The 20,566-nt window shown below is 37.8% G+C and overlaps 1 protein-coding gene across 3 annotated transcripts in view; it reads left to right on the forward strand.

Annotated features, from left to right (window-relative positions):
- Gramd1c (GRAM domain containing 1C) overlaps positions 1–19,151 on the forward strand; it is a 44,597-nt gene extending 25,446 nt beyond the window's left edge. For all 3 annotated transcript variants that reach the window (XM_013028598.1, XM_013028600.1, XM_013028599.1), the window contains 9 exons: positions 3,754–3,891; positions 6,276–6,394; positions 8,943–9,085; positions 10,255–10,358; positions 11,720–11,893; positions 12,872–12,929; positions 15,931–16,041; positions 16,280–16,385; positions 17,994–19,151. In XM_013028598.1, the coding sequence (XP_012884052.1) occupies positions 3,754–3,891; positions 6,276–6,394; positions 8,943–9,085; positions 10,255–10,358; positions 11,720–11,893; positions 12,872–12,929; positions 15,931–16,041; positions 16,280–16,385; positions 17,994–18,074 (1,034 nt within the window). In that variant the 3' untranslated portion in view covers positions 18,075–19,151. The remainder of the gene's footprint in view (positions 1–3,753; positions 3,892–6,275; positions 6,395–8,942; positions 9,086–10,254; positions 10,359–11,719; positions 11,894–12,871; positions 12,930–15,930; positions 16,042–16,279; positions 16,386–17,993) is intronic.
- The last annotated feature ends 1,415 nt before the right edge of the window (positions 19,152–20,566 follow it).

The following is a 20,566-nucleotide window of genomic DNA, read 5'->3' on the forward strand; positions in this document are numbered from 1 at the left end:
GTGGCTCAAGTGGTAGAGTGCTAGCCTTGAGCTGAAGAGCTGAGGGACAGCACTCAGGCCCAGAGTTCAGGCCCCACAACTGGACCAAAAAAAAAAAAAAAGTAACAACAACGAGAAGTTGTGTAGGGAACAAGAGTAAAACTCACAAAACCTTTGTAGAAATAAATAATTGTCTAGAAATACAGAATAATAACATTGGAGTTTCCCTATTGTATGTGAAACCTCATTAGTTTACTTCTTGTTGGTGCTCTTTAAAAAACCCTCTTGGCTTTATCTGCCATAGATGGCTCTCTGCCTTCTAGTTTCCTTAAGGTGTGTAGAATAATTATTTTTTCCTATTAAATTGTCATTAGGTTACAATCCACCCCTAAGAGGGTTCCAAAATCACAAGCTTGTCAGATTTAGCAAATGGACACAAAAATGAATCTATTAAAAAATTCCTTAAAGTTTTAAAATTACAAAGATACTTCTGAAGTAAGTGAACCAGGGAGAAAATGGGACACATCAAAGGTCAACTGTCCCAATGGATTTGGAGGTGGGTGGGTGGTGGGGAGTATAGAGAAGGCTGGATCAGTGGCTGGTTACTTTAAGCTAAACATCATCCTCTTATTTAAAATAGGAGCAGTTCAATGTATTTTTTGTGGGCAGATTGATCTCCATTTTCCCTCAGCTGCCCTTCATGTGGTATAGCTTTGGGAGACACAGGTATCCCTGGCAGGACTCAATAGAGCACTGGAAAAAGTCTTATGGAACAGGAACTGAAGTGGTCTGTTTGATATGCCGTTTATCTGCAGCCTAGAGAGGGAACATTAGATGGAGACCTGCCCAGTCAGGCATCTTTTTAAGGACCTTCATAATCTTCCTGATTAGGCCATTTAGAACCCACCAAGATTGAAAAGTGCTTCTTTTTATAGATATTTCTATGCTTAAAAAAAAAGAGTTCTGGGCAAACTGGTGCCCAACAAATATATTTACAATGTTGTGTCTCCTTACCCATTAAAGAAATATAAATAAAGCATCATTGATACTCCCATCTCACACCAGACAAAATGGCCATCATCAAAAAAAAAAAACCCAACAAATAATAAATGCTGGTGAGTGTGTGTGGTAGAGAAAAGGATGGAAGTCAGTATGGGGTTCCTCAAAAAATGAAAAACATGATCCAGTTGTACCATTTATGAATGTACGCCCAAAAGAATCGAAGTCAGCTTACTGTAGAGATGCCTGCATGCTCATAATATTTCAGAGCTATTTACAGTAAGTGAGTTATGGAATCAGCCTAGGGTGCCCATGAACTGATGAATGGATAAGGAAAACATGTTATGTGTGGAGATTTAGCAGTGAAGAAGACAAATTGTTTCCTTTGCATAAAAATAAGTAGATCTGGAAACTGTCAAAAATATATGTATAGTATATGTAATAACTTATTGCAATGCAATATTTTGGATTGGCTCCTTGTATAGAAAAAAGACAAGGATCTTTGGGAATATCCTAAATTTGAAAAAAATTAAAGAAAAATACATAAATAAATGCATAAATAAAAATGCATAAATAAAACTAGATTTTTCAGCACTTTCACTAGTAACTTACTCATTTAAAAATAAACATTCCTAATATGCTAGGCCCTGACTTTACATAGGTGTTTAAAATTAACATTCCCTCGTCACATAGAACTTAGGTGTAGGAGAGAAATAATAAACAAGTGGATAAGCCACCAATATAATTACAAATCTGGACAGTTCCCATGAAGAAATGAGCCACATCAATAGACGCGCCTATTGTTATTTCCTTTCTCTGTGTATATTGGAGTGATTTATTACAATGAACATATATTACTTCTATGTTTGTAAAAGCAGTTTCTCAAATCTGAGAACTAACCCCATAAAACCTTAGCAAACTGTCTAATTTCTCTGCCATATTCCTATACCAAAGGGGCTATTATTGGAAATCACAGCAAATTGTTTTTGTCTACATATGTAGTATTGTTGTAAGGAGAAGGTGAATCATTATCTACCCAGTATCTCGAAGTTCTTTGTACATGTGGCAAAATAGAAACAGAATCATTTAATGAGGTAGAAATAGCAACTGTTGGGGGTGAAGCTGGAGCTGAAAGTTTTTCTGATTTGTAGATCATTGACCTTGTATTTAACTATACTGTATCCCATAGAGGAAGATTGACAGATGACTTACACAGATAATTCTTAGAGCTTGACTTTGAAATTTGGGGAGATTTTTGTTACAGTTTTTTTTTTTTGGTGTCCAGTCGTGGGGCCTGAACTCTGGGCCTGGGCACTGTCCCTCACCTCTTCAGCTCAAGGCTAGCGCTCTACCACTTGAGCCACAGCACCACTTTCGGCTTTTTTCTTTTTGCTTATGTGGTGCTGAGGAATCAAACCCAGGGCCTCATGTATGCAAGGCAAGCGCTCTACCACTGAGCCACCTTCTCAGCCCCTTGTTACAGTTTTTATTCTGTATTGATGGGGCTAATTCTAGAAATAATGAGTAATCCCTGTCTACATGTAAGTCATTAAAATTTCATGTTAGATTTCTTTTCAGCATTTTATTTCAGCAGTCTCAAATTTCTAGCTGTCTTTTTTTTTTTCATTTTGATTGACTTCTAAGTTAAAGTCAGGTAAGTGTGGGCCCTATCTGAAACGCAAACTGAAAACAAAACTAAAAATAAATGAAAAACAAAAAGGACTGAGGTGTGAATCTAGTGATAGAGTTTAAGGCCCTGAATTTAAAACCCAATACTATAAAAAATAAAATATGAAAAGAGGTTATGTTTATGTACTGTGGCACTGGAATTTCAGATTAGTCACTCATGGTGGACTGTTGGTGATTCTCTCTGAGAATTCTCTCAGAGAACTGCAGTATAGACAAGACAGGTTAGTACATGTAAGATGCTTAACACAGTGCTATGGTCAGTACCGTGTAAGTTTGAGCAACTCTAGCTAATGTTTCCAAGGATGTGAGAGAGGTGATCAGGTACCTCTTTATTTGTGGCCAGTAGTTTACAACATCATTATTATAAATGTAGCATTCCTTTGGGCATTGTTTAGCTTTGGAAAGTACTTTTCAGGAGGATTTAATATGTGGCATTTGGAATAGGTTGTAAATATAGCAATCCTTATCCTGGGGAAGCTGGAGTTAACTTGACATATCCAGGATGCACACTAGTGAGTGCTGCAGAAATACACCCATTGCTGATGTACTATTTACTATAGATTTGAGCTTTCTAAGACAGGACCTTCTAATTACTACGGTAGATACCATCCTGTAAATTTCAGTGTTGCTTTTGTTCCAGTTATGTATTTCTGTGTCTTTTGGGTTTTAACAATTGAAACTGATCCTATGTACTTAACCGTATGTACCTAAGATATATAATTATTATGGTACATGTATACAATTCTAATTTGGGGTTTTAATAGCATCCCAGAATATGTTGGTCATTTTTTTTTCAGTTTTCTTTTTCTATTGTCAAGGTGATGCACCAAGGGGTTACATAAGTAATGTAATAAGTACATTTCTTATCAAACTTGTTACCCTTTCCCTCATTTTTCTCCTACTTTCCCTCCCCCCACTTCCCAACCCCCAAGTTGTACCAATCATTTTCAACAATATGTTGGCCATTGTAATCACATTTGAAAATCATTTTGTACCAAACAAAATAAAGCACAAAAAAATTCCAAACCTTTAAATTGCCTTTCATTAATTTCTTTTCTCCTTTGGTCTATATTTTTGCTTGTCTAGAAAATGTTCCTGAGAAAGACCTCAAAGGAAGACTTTATATCAACCGTGTTTTCCATATCAGTGCTGAGAGAATGTTTGAGCTGCTCTTCACTAATTCACGCTTTATGCAGAGATTTGCCAATTCTAGAAATATAATAGGTTGGTTCTTTGTTCTTACCTAAAGATGAAAATATTTCTCTTATCCTTAGAGAGTTGAGGCTCTCTATATAAACTGACTTACATAGTTGTAAAAACTAGACATACTTTGATTTTATTTTGGTGATCTATAAAGTAGCAGTTAAATGCTTGGTCAGATTCTCATGTGACCAGTAATTAGGTAGATACTACTTATAGTTCAGTCAGACCTTGTAAAAAGTAAAACTATATCTGTTCAAATTGTACATAATCCAGTTGGATTGAACATAATTCAACAGGGTCTTCTTGTTATGGAACAATCAGGTGCTGGTGGAGTAATAAATAGGAACAACCACTTTGCCAAATGGTTTGGCCATGTCTCCTAAAGCTGTGAATTCTCACTTAGCCACCCTACTCCTAGGTGTGGCCATTAGAAGTGGGCACATATGAACTCAGAGTGACATCTACCAGTGTTTAGGGTAGTTGCTTATTGTGGCCACAAACCTACAACATTTCACACATCCATCAGTAGTAGAATTGTGTAAATTTCCACAAAACTGTATATAATTCAACAACAGACTACTGTTGCTCATAATCATGAATAAATCACATAGACACATGTGAAGCCAAAGAAGTCAGCTCCAAGAGCTCATGCTATGTAATTTCTTTATACAGGGTTTCAAGACGAAACTAATTTTCTCAGTATGAGTTTTTTTTAGATCCACCCATTTTCCTGCAAATGACATAATTTCATTCTTCCTGATGACTGCATAATATTTCATAATCCATTGTGTATAAGTAGATAGAGAAATAGGTAGAAAAAAATCCATTTGTCCATTATGGGGCATCTGGGTTGTTTCCCTAATTTGGCTATTGTGAATAGTACTGAAGTAAACAAAGTCATGCAGGTGCTTTTATTATATCCTATCATGTAATCCTTTGGACAAATGTCCAGAAATGGAATGACTAAATCATAAGGTAGTCCGATGTGTAGTTTCTCTTTTTTGAGGAATCTCCATACAGATTTTCCTTAGTGATTGCCCTAAGTTACATTCCTACCAGAAGTGTGTGAAGGTTCCCTCTTCTCCACATTCTCACCAGCATTTGTTATTGTTTGCATTCTTATTGATGACCATTCTGACTGGAGTAAGATGGAATCTCAATGCTGTTTTGATTTGCATTTCTCTCATGACTAGGATATTGAGCATTTCTTCATATATTTATTGGTCATATGTACTTCTTTTGAGAAGTGTCTATTTGACGCCTTTGCCCATTTATTAATTGTGTTATTGCTTCTTTGAGGTTTAGATTTTTATGCTCCTTGTACATTTTGATTATTGAGCTCTTGCAAAGATCTCCCATTGTTTAGGCTGTCTTTTCAGCTGGGAAACTAATATCTTTTTTGGGGGGCCCAGTTATGGGGCCTGAACTCTGGGCCTGGGTGCTGTCCCTCAGCTCTTCAGCTCAAGGCTAGCGCTCTACCACTTGAGCCACAGCACTATTTCCGGGTTTTTCTGCTTATGTGGTACTGAGGAATCGAACCCAGGGCCTCATGCATGCAAGGCTCTACCACTGAGCCACCTTCCCAGCCCCATCTTTTTTTTTATTGTTAAGATGATGTACGGAGGGGTGAAACTAACATCTTTTGCTGTGCAGAAGATTTTAAGCTTGGGGCAATTTATTTGCTAATTCTATTTGCTGAACCCCTAGAATTCTACTCAGGGAGTTCCTGCCTACGTCAGTGAGATCTAGTGTTTCTCCTACTCCATGTCATACTGTTCTTATTTTGCCACAAAATTGAGTTTGTTGTCTGAATCATATTTGGTTTCAACATGGATGATTGTATCCATGATTTGATATCATAAAATATTTTTTAACAATGGGTTTCTGATTAAGTCCAATAGACACATCATAAGGTAGATAGACCTAAAATTAGTCAGCTTTTCCCCAAAGGAGAATCTACTCATAATTGCAAGTTATATTGCTGCCCTTGGGACCTTTTCCTGAGCATCAAACTTGTATATCTTTTTTGAAAAAAAAAATTGGTGGTACTGGGATTTGAACTCAGGGCTTTGTGCATGTTAGTAAGGCACTCTACCACGTGAGCCACACCCCTGATCCCTAGAGTTGTATTTCTTTTTCTTTGCCAATCCTGGGGCTTCTACTCAGGGCCTGGGCATTGTCCCTGAGCTTCTTTTGTTCAAGGCTAGCACTCTACCACTCTACCACCTGAGCCACAGCGCCACTTCCACCTTTTTCTGTTTATATGGTACTGAGGAATCAAATCCAGGGCTTCATGCATATTAGCACTCTACCACTAAGCCACGTTCCCAACCCCCCTTGAATTCCATTTGAAGACATGGCTTCAAATTTCTAGAATTGATTTGTTTCCTGTTGGCTGTGATTAGATGTAGTATCTACCCCTTGGACTGTCGAATCTTCAGGAGATCAACTGAGAACCATGACCTACACTATCATCCTTAATAACCCACTCACGGGGAAGTGTACTGCTGCCACCGAAAAGCAGGTATGTCTCTTTCAGCAGTATTCCAGAAGACTCATGTGTGGGCAAAAGAAAGGATGTCTATTGGAGAGGCCAGTTTATAACACAATTTCAACCAATAAGTAACAAATAAGTGACGAGAAAAAGAAGGGGAAAAACATTTATAGGATGAAAGAGATGAGACTTTCAAGTCCTAGAAACCATAATCAACTTTACCCTAGTCAAACAAACCACCTGTTTTTTGAGTTTTGGGACATGATTTTGGTTTTCTTTTTTTTTTTTTTTGTCGGTCATGGGGCTTGAACTCTGGGCCTGGGTGCTGTCCCTCAGCTCTTCAGCTCAAGGCTAGCGCTCTACCACTGGAGCCACTACGCCACTTCTGGCTTTTTCAGTTTGTGTGATGCTGAGGAATCGAACCCAGGCCCTCATGCATGCTAGGCAAGCACTCTACCACTGAGCCACCTTCCCAGCCCTGGGGAATGTTCTTATGTGTAATAATGATATTACAATATCATTAACTATTTTGTTTTGTGGCATTGGGGATTGAATCTAGGGCCTTATGCATATTAGGCAAGCCCTTGTGTTACTGATGTACATCTTCAGCCTTAAAGAATATGTTAGGTATTATATTTTTTGTGTCAGTACTGTGGTTTGAATTAAGGACCTGAACACTATCTTTTAGCTTTTTTTGCTCAAGGCTAGTGCTCTACCACTTGAGACATACCTTCGTTTCCAGGCTTTTTCTGGTTAATTGGAAATAAGTTGCACAGACTTTTCCTGCCTGGGCTGGAGTTGAACCACATTCCTCAGATCCCAGCTTCCTGAGTAGTTAGGATTCAGAGTGAGCCACTGGCACCCAGCTCACATTAGTTACTTTAAAAGAGATATACAGATATACATATCTCTTTAATAAAGAGATATGCAGAGGTTTTATGGGAAAAGCTAATTGATGCGTGGGGTGAAACACGACCCACAGCAGTTATTGGTATTGAAAGTAGTTGATAAGCTCATGAGGATTGTGTTCATTTTTTTCATTGTAGAAGATTTAGTAAGGAACACTTATAAAATCTGACAGGATTATGTTAATGGGGAAGGCCACATTACTAGATGTCTGGTGAGACAGGAAAGATGATTTTTTTTTTTTTGTCAGTCATGGGGCTTGAATTCTGGGCTTGGGCGCTATCCCTGCACTCCTCAGCTCAAAGTGATCGCTCTACTTCTTGAGCCACAACGCCACTCCAGTTTTCTAGTGGTTTATTGACCATAAGAGTCTCACAGACTCTTCTGCCCAGGCTGGCTTTGAATCATGATCCTCAGATCTCAGCCTCCTGAGAAGCTAGCATTACAGGCTGAGCCACTAGTGCCCGCTAGATGATGAGTTCTTAAGACATAAACATAACTATGGAACTCTCCTCTATGATGCCCAGCGGGGCACATTCTTAGAGTGCTTTATGTTTTGGCCAATTCAGAAGTATAGTACAAATTCCTATTAACATGTGCACTCTTGCAGTTTTGTTCATCAGTGTTAAAAAGGATGGCATTTCTTAGAAGAGTTTGGTATTTTTGGTATAGGAGACTCTTCCATAACTATGGGAACCTTTTTGGCCTGAGGAGGATAGGTAGAAAAGTAGTTGTTACCATAAGAAAGGTTTAGGTATTAGCTACGTAGGCTGTTTACAGAAAGTGATATATGGTGTCTTGTTACCCCCCACTTATTTGTTTGTTTTGAGGGGCAGTACTGGCGTTTGACTTCAGGACTCTGTGCCTGATTGGCAAGTGTTCTGCTATTTTTTTATGCATTATTTTTGAGATAGTCTTGCTTCTTGCTGAGGCTGTGTATGCCTGGGCTTCGATCTGCCTATTTTAGGCTTTCCATTATAGCTAGAATAACAGGTGTGCACTCCCATGCCCAGCTGTCAGTTGGGGAGGGGTTGTGTGCATTTTTCTGCCTGGTCTGTCCTGGAACTGTGAACCTCACTTTCTCAACCACCTAAGTAGTTCGGATTATAGGTGCAAACTTCTGACACTTGGCAACTTCTGTGGTTTTTTTTTTTTTTTTTGGTGAAGTTTGGTTTTGTGAAACTTTGATGCATTTTGGGTGAAGTGCTTATATTGTTCATTGATTTTTGAATTTTTTAAAAAAGTTTTTATGGTGCTGACGAATCAAACCTAGGACCTTACCCATGCTAGGCAAAAAAATTGAGTTATACCCCTAGCCCTTTGAGTTTTGAATTATTAGCTTCTTTTTAATTTGCAACTTTCATAAACTAATAAATATGATATGAATGAATAGATATTATGATTCTTTTCCCTTGTCTATGCCTAAGCGAATATTCACTTGTATAATGAAATGGCAAAAGGTAGCATATATATATATATATTTCTGTAGATCTCTACTTTTTCAGTTCATAGGCAGCACAGCCTACCTGGAGGGTCTTTCTGCTAGCTTAGTAATAGACTTCTCATATTTTTTGTAACTTCTTAGAAGCCATTATAGTATATAAGTTTAACTTGCCAAGAAATATAAAATATTTAAATTGTACATGCAAACATTTCAATCATGTTTTGGCAGACACTCTATAAAGAAAGCCGGGAAGCACAATTTTATATAGTAGATGCAGAGGTTCTGACACATGATGTCCCCTACCATGACTACTTCTATACCCTGAACAGATACTGCATCATCCGATCTGCAAGACAGAAATGCAAGCTGAGGTAAGCTGTGAAAAATTAGTGAGTTATGCCTTCATAACATTATTCCTGGGCTGGGAAGGTGGCTCAGTGGTAGAGCACTTGACTTGCATGCTCAAGGCCATGGGTTCGATTCCTCAGCACCACATAAGCAAAAAGAATAAAGCCGGAAGTGGCGCTGTGGCTCAAGTGGTAGAGTGCTAGCTTTGAGCTGAAGAGCTGAGGGACAGTGCCCAGGCCCAGAGTTCAAGCCCCACGACTGGACCCCCCCAAAAAAAAAACCATTATTCCTGAATTGTTAGCCTTTACTCAACATAGCTTTTGTATGCATCTGTGTGCTTGTACTGGGACTCAAACTCATGACTTGGGTGCTCTCCCTTAGCTTTTTCTCTCAAGGCTAGCACTCTACCACTTAAGGCACAGCTCCACTTCTGTTTTTTTGGTGGTTAATTGGAGATAAGAGTCTCATTGACTTTCCTGCCTGGGTTGGCTTCGAACAGCAGTCATCAGACCTCAGCTTCCTGAGTAGCTAGGATTATAGGAGTGAGTCATTGGCAACAAAGCTTTATTTCTTCCTTTATATCAGTATGGTCAGAAGATGGGTGGGATGCCAGTTGATTGGAGGCTTTGGCATCCTGGAGCTACATAATTTAGAATAAGTATCGCTCAAAGAGAAAGCTATGGAATTGTGCTCACATTCCCATTGGCTATAACCAGTCACATGACCCTGTTTAAAAGTAGGGGTGGAGGAGCATATGGTGAGTAGAAGTTGACTCAGCTGCAGTGGGATATAGGCATGTTGACTTATTAAAGAGTAATGGGCCATTATATGTTTGACCTATTCTTGGTTAATTTAACTTTCAATTAGTGTGTGACCAGTGGAGGTATTTTTATACTGAATGTTTCAGACAGTTAGCATTTACTTGGGTCCTACTTGCTATTTAAGAAAGAAAATTCAGAGCTAGAAAAGGAAATAAAATAGCAAGTACTTAAAAGGAAAATTTGATGAAATTATAAGCAGCTTGCAATAGTTTTTTTTAAGGAGTCATTATCAGCAAACAAATTTTTATAACCTTAATGAATTTGAATCCTTTTGGTTTTCCATGGAATGTTATCCTACCTTTAATTGCAATATTAATATAACTGAAGTATATTTTTAAATAAAGAGTCTTCTTCCTTTCTGATCCTTTTAGAGTTTCCACAGATGTGAAATACAGAAAACAACCATGGGGCCTTGTCAAATCTTTAATTGAGAAAAATTCCTGGGGTTCATTGGAGACCTATTTCAAACAGCTTGGTTTGTAAAGTTTTCAATGCATCTGTTTTAATCAAGATTGCACTTACTAACAAAATAGATTGATTCTCAATTTAGGTTCATAGCAGGACCCAGTAGATAGTGTTGGAATGACTCACTAAAGTGGTTTCAATTTCCCTTGCTCTAGAGATTGAGCAATTTTAAAACTTTCAATTTTGATGGGTCTGACAAACACTTATATAATGCTATTTTATATTCAAACATATAATAAAGACTTATGTGCATTATTAAACATTAACTCATTTCATATTCATAACAATTGTGTGAAGTAGTTTTTCCACGTTAATACAGAAGAGATTGAAACACAACATATAGTTAAGTGACTTTCCTAAGTTCATCCAGTTCAGAGGTGCCGTACTCTGTATCTCTGCAATGAATCAGGACACCGACTGCAGTAAGGGGTTGCATAGCACCTTTGTGATCACTAGGATTTGAAGAGTAAAGGGCCCATACCTGCCTTCTTGGATGTACCTTCCGTGGGCATATGCAGATCCACTGGGCATCCACTGGATGGATGCCTAAGTATCCATGGGGAAGTGATGTTTTCTTTGGCTAGTTCTTTTTATACACATGAGGAAATGACTTACATACATGAAAATTGTTTTAGTTGAAGAAAAGCTGCAGGTCATTCAGTTTAGGATAAATTAAAGCTTTACCATTTAGCTTGTTGATTATTTTCTTAGCCTTCACCCTTTGGCAATGTCATTATTGATGGCTGTTTCCTTGTGCACGTGCAAAGAAAATGAAACTCAAGAATTAGTCTGGCCACTAGAAAAATGAGCTTTGAATAAAAAAAACACTGAGTGATAGCAAGCATGAAGTCCAGAGTTCAATCTCCACTGCCCACAAAAATAAAATTACATATAATTAGGTGATAAAATTGTTGAAATAAACGACAAAAATATGGATTTTCTTTACCTATACTTCCTTGTTTGCAAACGTCCATTGGCAATTGGAACTTTTGTATACTACTCCTTCCTTTGAGCAAGACAGGTATCACAACCTAACTTAGAAATCTTTCTAATGATCCCATGTAAGTGGGTAGACTGTAGACTATTTCCATAAATGAAAGCATTACATTAATATTTGATACAGCACATGGCAAATTTGCACTGATGGTCCCATCATTTATTAATACACATTCTTCCTAAAATAATAAACCTTATTTCAGGGTCATTGTACTCTCCCAAGCTTTTCATTAAGAGTAAAGTTTGAATCTAGGCCATAAGAACCTAAGGAATAATTAACGTTATCCTAGATTAAACAAACAATAAAATGCTTGTGTCTTATCATTGAGATGATTCCCCTATATCTAATTTTTAAAAAATAATTTCCTTCTTAAGAGTCAGATTTGTTATTGGAAGAATCTGTGTTAAATCAGTCCATTGAGGAGCCTGGAAAACTCGGCGGGCTCAGAAGGAGAAGGAGAACATTCAACCGAATGGCAGAATCAGTTCCTAAGCTTTCTTCTCAGCGTTCATCTGGAGATATGGGCTTGGAAGCCAAAGGCAATCCAGGTAGCAGTTACTGCCTCTGCCATCTGTTATTACCTGTGTTGTGAACAAATCAAATAGCTTAGTTGTAGGAAGCATAAGGTGTCTCTTGTTTATCAGATAGGTCCTTTAAAGAGGTCTGCCTTTCACCCCTTCTTTTTGGTCATCTTTATCATACCCTGAGTTCCTTAAAGACTACTACTACTATAGAAAAATAAAAAGGAGATTGAAAATGGCAGGTGTAGGGCAATAATATTGTTTTAGTTGCCCTACACAGCATTTTAAAAATTGAATGTTTTCAATAGTCTTACATCCAACAGCCCTGTACCCAAATCTTTTCATATGGCACTGATTGGAATAGCATTCCCTTACAGCCGCCCCTTAGACTGTTGGTGCTCCCCCGCTGGCCTCTGTCCCAACACACACCTTTCTCCCCATACTCCCTGTTAGGGCCAGCTCAGGAAAACTGGGAAGATGGAACTTGGCTTTTAGTATCCCGACTTGCAATTTTGAAGACATTTTACTTTTTACTCACTGTAATGCCCACTCTCTCTGAGCTATAAAGCTGTCATAACTTCTCCACCTGTACATTATCTTTAGGTTATGTCTTAGCTTAAATATGTTTACCCACAGTTTGATTAGTGGCTCTTTAATTTTGGAATTGCTTAGGCAACAGTGACTGGTGAGGAAAATGTTTAAAAGAGAGGTACTGGATGTAAACCAGCTCAAGAACAATTTGTAGAGATAGTACTTGGCTATCTATCATACATGATGTATAGAATCTCTTACTCGAGTAAATGAATTTGTAATATACTCCAATTCGAAGGATTTCTATAAGTTTTCTCACTGTTTGTTTCATACTATGCTAGAATATTACAAATCAAAAAAGGGGTGAAGAGAATGTGCTACCTTAAGTTGTTTTGTCTTTAGAAATAAAATTTCCAGTTATTTTCAAGTAAATATTAAATTATCAGCATTAATTCAGTCTTTTGTGACCTTCAGGAAAGAAAAAGGAAGTGGAAAGCTATAACATTGCTCTTATTGTGGTGATGAGTTTTTTGTAAGTATTTTTTATGAATGCCTCCTTTGCTTGTGTCTTCATTGACCTCTGACCAGCTCCCAAAAGAATTCAGATGTGTTCGGATAGAAACATAACCAATATTGGCCTACTAAATCAGCAGTCTTATAGGTTTTAGTCTGATAGATTTTTTAAGCTTGTATGTACATCACTAAGTACATAAAATCCATCATTTTTATACAGAACTAAACACAAACCCATCATTTTTCTATATACTAACTATAAAAAATGGATATGGCATTTCAAATACAACAGCATTTACATGTCAGAGTACCTGAGCAATAGATCGGGGAGGGAGATTTCACATTACCTGAAAGACCACAAAAGAAAGATGTTCAGTTCAGGTAATCAGTGAAAGAAGATAGTTTTCCATTATTAACCAGGTGTCACTGCTCATACAGGAACATGGGTTAACTCTAGGCCAGACAAAAAAATGAATTTGTTCATTCCAAGTGTTGGTAAATCACACAATAAATAATATACAAGTCCTATGTAAGATTTCTGATGTATGATTTTCAGAATTGCATAATATGTACTGAACCAATGTTTTTATTTATTTATATATTTATTTTGTCGATCGCGGGGCTTGAACTCTGGGTTGGGTGCTGTCCTTGTGCTCTTCAGCTCAAGGCGAGCACTCTACCTCTTGAGCCACAGTGCCACTTCCAGTTTTCTAGTGGTTTACTGGAGATAAGTGTCTCACAGACTTTTCTGCCTGGGCTGGCTTTGAACCGCGATCCTCAGATCTCAACCTCCTGAGTAGCTAGGACTACAGGCGTGAGCCACCAGTGCCCGGCTAAGTGTTTTTATTTTTAATCAGTTTTGTTTGTTTTATCATAGGTTTTAATGAAATGTTCCATAAATGAACATATAAATGTTCATTTATATATATGTGTAATATATATTCTATGTATGTATATGTATGTATGTATCTATCTATCTGTCTGTCTGTCTGTCTGTGTGTCTGTCTCTACCTATCTTAGCTATTTATGCTGATAAAACCCCAGTGATATGTTTAACTTACTTGATCAGTTGTTCTTGCCATTTACTGGAGAATTTGCTAAAATGTAGATTTCTCAGCCCCAGTCCCAGGAAATGGTTCAGTAAGTCTTGACCTATGGATCCAGGCACCAATATTTTAAAGCACACACCCCAGATCATTCTGATGCAAGTGTTCTGAGAGTAACAGGGTAAGAAATACTATGGCAATCATTCTAAATCTTAGGGAACATTATGGGGATCTACAGAGCCAGTTATATTTAGAGTGCTTATATCTACATGGCTCTATATGAAATTTAAGATAGTTCCAACCAACTTGATCATCTCAGTGTAATACATTATGTGTAGTCATATTTTGGCATAAAGTTATTGTATGAACTACTTTTTTCTTACAGATTTTAGGATATAGAAAATATTTGTGATTCCTTTGAGTTTTATTTTTAAAGGCCTTCAGTTTGCTATGACAATTTTCAGCTTCAAATACCAGGGTGTTTTTTTTTTTTTGCATTACTTGACAGAAATTTATACTCAGATATTGAAATGTTCATCATTATACCAGTTCAGTGCCATAATAACTTCACAGATTTGATGTTTTTGTTACCCTTAATTTTTTTCTTAAATCCTTTTCTTGATGGATAAAGATGAATTATACGTGTGTATGTGTGTGTGTGTGTGTGTGTGAGAGAGAGAGAGAGAGAGAGAGAGAGAGAGAGAGAGTGTGTGTGTGTGTGTGTGTAGATTGAACACAGGGTCTTGAATATGCTAGGCAGTTACTCTACCACTGAGATTTACCTTTAGCTCCAATATATGTATCTATTTAAAGACAAGTAAATATTTTTTTTAGTTACTGGGTTTTTTTCCTTTTTTATTGTCATTATAAAGGAGCTGTACACAGGGGTTACAGTTACATAAGTCAGGGATGGATTATATTTCTTTTTTATTTCAATTCTTTTTTTTATTATGAAAATACTATACAGAGGCGTTACAATTACATGGGCAAGGTAATGAGTACATTTCTTACCAAGCATTGTTGCCTCCTCCTTTGTTTCCCCTTCCCATCCCTTCTCATCTCCCCCTGTTCCCTCCCTCCAAGTATATTTCTTTTTGGACAGTGTCACCCCTTCCTTCATTCTCTCTCAGTTTTTCCGTCCATCCACACTCATAGGCAAGTAAATATTTTAACAGAATAAAATAAGTAGCAAGATATGATGCTACTTATGTATTTGCATGTGGGTGTGTCCACTTACTTGAAAGGCTGCTGTGAAAACCAATACTGTACATTAAATTCATTTAGCATAAAATTTTGTATTTGACATCATTAGTGTATATTTAGGATTGATATTTTGTCCATGACGAGCAAGAAAAAGAAGTATTGCTGAATAGTTAAAAAAAAAAAGAAATTTTCAGTTTCTACTGGGAATAAGAGTTAGGTCATGATCTTCCTAAGATCAGCTCCATATCGATCTTCATTTCCTTTCTGAAATGCAGCATTATGGGTATGTAATTGCTTGAGCCAAAGTACCCAAAATAGATCTGAAAGCTTACCCGATAGATTTCTAAGCTGGTGGTCGCACAGCAACACTGGCTTGAATTGGAGCAAAGAGAAAAGATTGTAGGAAACAAGCCCAACACATTCAAGGACTAATTTACTTTCCATCCTTTTCTTTAACATGCACATAATAATATAATAAAATGGGGAAAATTTAACAACTGAACAACATTCTAGATAACATACATTTCTGAAGCTATTTCATGTATAAATAAATTTATAGTTTCTCCTTTTTTGATGAGGTGAGAGAGGTATGTTGAGACAAGGTCCAGCCTTTGCTGGCCTTAGAGTCTTTATCTTCCTCTTCCTACCACCACTGGATTGCTGGGAGTACAGGGGTGTATTCCCCCACCTGGTTTGCATGTGTATTCTGCATTAGCAATGCTTGAAGTCTGGATATGTATGGATTAACCAGGTTTCATTTGCTCTGTCTAGTTTGCTGTTTCTGGTTTTGTTGAATGTGACACTGTTTATGAAGTTGTCAAAAATAGAATATGCTGCTCAGTCCTTTTACCGTCTCCATCTCCAAGAAGAGAAATCATTAAAGTAAGTAGCTCCTTCCCTATTGTGTTTTTTAACCACATTACTTCAACAGTTCTTCAGTTACAGAAAATCAAATTCCAGTTTCAGAAATTCTGGTCCGCTAACAACTATCCTATAGTCACAATGGCTTTTTTTATTTGTTTAATGTCATGCTTTGTTTGCAATTTGGGGGATGCAATAAGTTTTGGAAATGAAAGATCAGAAGCTATACTTGATTTTGAAGATAATATTTTTCTTCCAGTTTGGTCTCTGATATGGTCTCAAGAACAGAAAATATTCAAAAGAACAAAGATCAAGCCCATCGTTTAAAGGGGGTGCTTCAAGATTCCATACTGATGCTAGAGCAGGTATATAAACCTTTGCCTTACAGGACCTGGCACCTCTGAATACATGTGACTGGATTTCTCTGGTTGGGAGAGAATGTTTACTACATTTTTTGCAGAAAGTTAATCGTCTCCACCCATCTGCTTTTTAAGTTTTATTTTTAAAGTGAAAATCACTTCATCACTTGAAAAGTGAAGTTTTGTTGTACCTAGTACCTTCTGCCATTCCTTTCCCAATGACAATAAATACACTTAGGTTATTCTTTTGTGTTTCTCTGTATTAACAAGCATGTATGTGATTCTTCATGATTTTTCATTCTAAAAAAGGATGTAATTTTCTTCCTCACTTCCACTTTTGGACATTTCCGACTCCTATCATCCTCTCCATGAAGTTTAACATTAATTTTGGTTAGATGAATACTCAATGTTTGCTTTGTTTTGACCAAGTTAGATATTCCAATTGCTATGATGACCTGGCCTATGATTTTGGCAGTGTTTTGAATTCCCTATCAGTGTATTAATTTTGCCAGCATTAATTATATAAACATTTTTATTTCCTAATTCTGTTTTAAAATCCCATCAGAAACATTATTCACTGATAGAGCCTTCTGATTGGCTCATTAGATCCTGAGGTTCTCTATGCTGGCTACACAGATATCGTGCCGGCATTCCTGGTGTCTTCTCTGCTTCCCATGTTTCTCTTCTTTCGTTTCCTTTTCTCTTTTTTTTCTTCTTTTTGCTATGTTGGGAATAGAACTCAGGGACTCAGGCATACTAGGCAGGTGCTTTACCACTGAGCTGGGTCCCAACCCTTATCTTCTTTTAATGAAGCACACCTTTTTTAAATAGCTGCTTATGTTTGGAAGAGTTCAACTATCTGAAGAAAAAAAAATGCTACTTTTTACCTAGCTTAATGGTTTGGTGGCGGATAGAGTTCTAGATGGGAAATAATGTTTCTTCAGAACTTGGAAGGCATTTCTCTTTTTTTTTTCTTTTTGGCTTTCATGGTTGATATTAGAATTTGGAGTCTATTATCAGGGTTCTGAGTATGATTCTTTAGTGCTCTGTAATTCTGAGAACTTTCATCATTTGTATAGTTGGTGATTTCTGCCCTCCATGACTCTTCTGACTTCTTACCATTTCTATTATTTAGATGTCAGCTGTCATGATATGACAAAATACTGAGACTAACAAAGGATGAAAGACTTATTTAGGCTCACTGTTGGGATTTCAGGCTATGGTCATTTGGGCCTTGGCCTCATTGCTCTGGGGCTGGGATGAAGCTGGGTATGGGGTGGAGAGCATGCGGTGGATGGGAGCAAAGTTGAGAGGGAAAGTGGGAGGGGGAAAAGCTGACAGCCTATCTGAAAAATACACTAAAGTCCTATGGCTTGGGAGCGTTGCTCAAGTGTAGCATGTTTGCTTACTGAGTACAAGGCATTGATTTCAAACCCCAGGAGCCCCAAATAAAGAGGAGAAAATGAAAGGAATTTGGTGTTCTATATTGTTTGACTTAGGCTTTGGCAAAAACAAAAATTTATGATCAAACTGTGATCAAACACAGTTGTAAACTTTTGGCATAAAGCCAGAAAAATGTAAAAATCTGATTTTCAAATTTAATTTTCTTTGCAGCTTAAGAGCTCACTTATTATGCTTCAGAAAACCTTCGATCTACTCAATAAGAACAAGACTGGTATGGCTGTTGAAAGCTAGTGATCTTAAGACTAAAACATTGGAGATACCAGGAACTAAAACAAAACAGGATGAAGGATTTTAATTGTTATTATTTCCTCTTTTCTTCTTGGAATTTCTAATGCCAGCATTCTTTTAAATAACATTTACTTGATAATTATTCTCTGATAGCTTCCCAAATCTATTCTTCTACTTCCTATGGATATTTTTAAACTGTGAATTTCTCCAGTGAACCATGAAATACATTCTGGTGTTGAAAATCTGTGATACAAAAAGAAAAGGAGATTCTCTTTGAATTGAGTAGTACAGCTTCTTTTTTATGGTGAGGCTTGAAATTTTATGCTTTAAAAATTTGTCTTTCAGCACTGAATGACCATGTTTTCCATAGATTGTGTTATAGTAGATACAAAAAAAACCCTCTTAATCATTATTAATTTTAAAGGATTGGTTTTTACAACATTATTAGGTTTGTATCTTGTAAATATTGTGATGTTTTATTTATTTAGCATGCAAATTTAATAGTTAAACCTTTTGAATCTGCATGTTGATGATAATTGTTATCAGAAAGATTCTTCAGCTATATGTATCTTTATGAGAGAAATGGTTATTTTTTTATTTAGACAGCAGAAGTGAGGTGATCTTTTTCATATATCAAAAATAGAAGAAGCAATTTAGGAAAAAAATGTGTGGGACACTAGTGCTCAAAATGAAGAACCAGTTTCTTAAGTTATAAAACCAGAGTATGTTAAAATCTGGGCATTTAGTGACAGATCAAATACATCTTTGAACTAAGCTTGAATTCAGCTTAGTAGTCTTTCATAAAGAAAGTGATTTATCTTGTTGAAAATAATTTGTGTATTACTTTTAGTTATGTATTGATTTCATTCTTTATGCTTGTATGTATAATGTGTATATATTGTCTGTTCTTAGTTATAAGTCAGATACAAACTATAGTTCTTAAAAATTTTTGGGAAATACATGTCCCAACACAAGTTTACGGACTGATGTTGTGAGACATAAGCTGAGGCTTTTTTTTGTTGTTGTTTTGTGCTTAGAACTGGGGCTTGAACTCAGGGCCTGGACATAGTCTCTTAAGCTTTTTCTGTTCAGGGCTGGCACTCTACCACTTGAGCCACAGCTCCACTCCTGGCATTTTGGTGGTTGACTGGTGATAAGAGTCTCACAGACTTTTCTGCCTGGGCTGCCTTTGAACCTTAGATTTTGGCCTCCTGAGTAGCTAGTGGCTAGCGGATGCCCAGCTAATGGGCTCTCATAAAAAGGCTTTTTGTTTATGTCTCAATACCTTACAGATTATGAAAATCAGGCCTTTGTGAACTGACTTGAAATCAGACTTTTTCTGAAGTCAGACTTTTTCAAGAGTTTGGAAAAGTTCAGTGTGTATTGTTTTGTCCTCTTCAGGTCTCTCTGGCACACACACATATATTGTTATATAGTTTGAACAACTATTATCTTTAAAGTTTCCCTGTTCCCCGATCACCAAAGCCCTGACATCACGGAAGTCATTTTTGAGATGTCTGTTTGGAATGAAATATTGACTTTGTCAGAAGGTAAATGGGTCTCTCCGGGTGAATTCTCAACTAAGGATTCGATTTCATCTCCCTGAAGTTTGGATGGCTTGGGGACATTGGCAATTTTATGAAACAGAGGCTGTGAGCAAGAGTGACTGAATTATAAACTAGAAACTCGGTTAAATTTTTTGTGGTTGCTCTAAAAAATGTGTACTTTGTGTCAGACCTCAAACACTACCCAACTTGCTTTAGAAATTAAAAAAATAAATACACGAACAGAAAGCAATTAACAAAATTTGAACCTGTTATGTAAACTATGTCAATAAAAACCAACATGTCTGAGTTATAATTTTCCTTTTTCTTCTGCTTAAAAACCCAACACCTCAGCACACCACCTTTCTATTAACACTCACACAAACAAAAAGCCAACTAAGATGCCTAAGGCTGTGAAAATGTTGATGTGGGCCTACAATCTGTAAAATAAAATCCGAATCAGACGGAGGGCAATTTCGTTTCAGCACCCGCAAGAGTACTGGAAAAGCAGCACTGGCGGGCCCCAGCGTGGAACTCACAGAATTCACGGGAATGAGCAAGTTGGGTGCATCCACAGATGGGGTGCAGCGAGGCGAAGGGAAGCTCAGCGCAAGCGGGGGGGGGGGTGAGGCTGGTCACCGGGGCAGACCCCCCCACCCCATCCCGCAGAGCCTGTTGCAGGTGTGGACTAGGCTGGACGGCCCACGGTCTCCCCGAGTTGGGAGTCTCTGGGCTCCCTGTGTTTCGGGCTCCGCAGCTGCACCTCGGGTACCCCAAAGGCGTCTGTGGCTGCCCCGCCGACGCGCCGGCCACAGGCCCCGGCCGGGTAGTGAGGACGGGGGTGGGGGTGGGGGGAATGGCACTGCACTGGCAGGGGTGCGGCGCGCGCCCCACCGCCCCGGACGGACCGACAGACGGACGGCGGAACCGGAGGGAGGGCGGGGCCTGGCC

The sequence above is a fragment of the Dipodomys ordii genome, unplaced genomic scaffold, assembly GCF_000151885.1.
Source record: "Dipodomys ordii isolate 6190 unplaced genomic scaffold, Dord_2.0 Scaffold111, whole genome shotgun sequence".
Lineage (NCBI taxonomy): Eukaryota > Metazoa > Chordata > Mammalia > Rodentia > Heteromyidae > Dipodomys > Dipodomys ordii.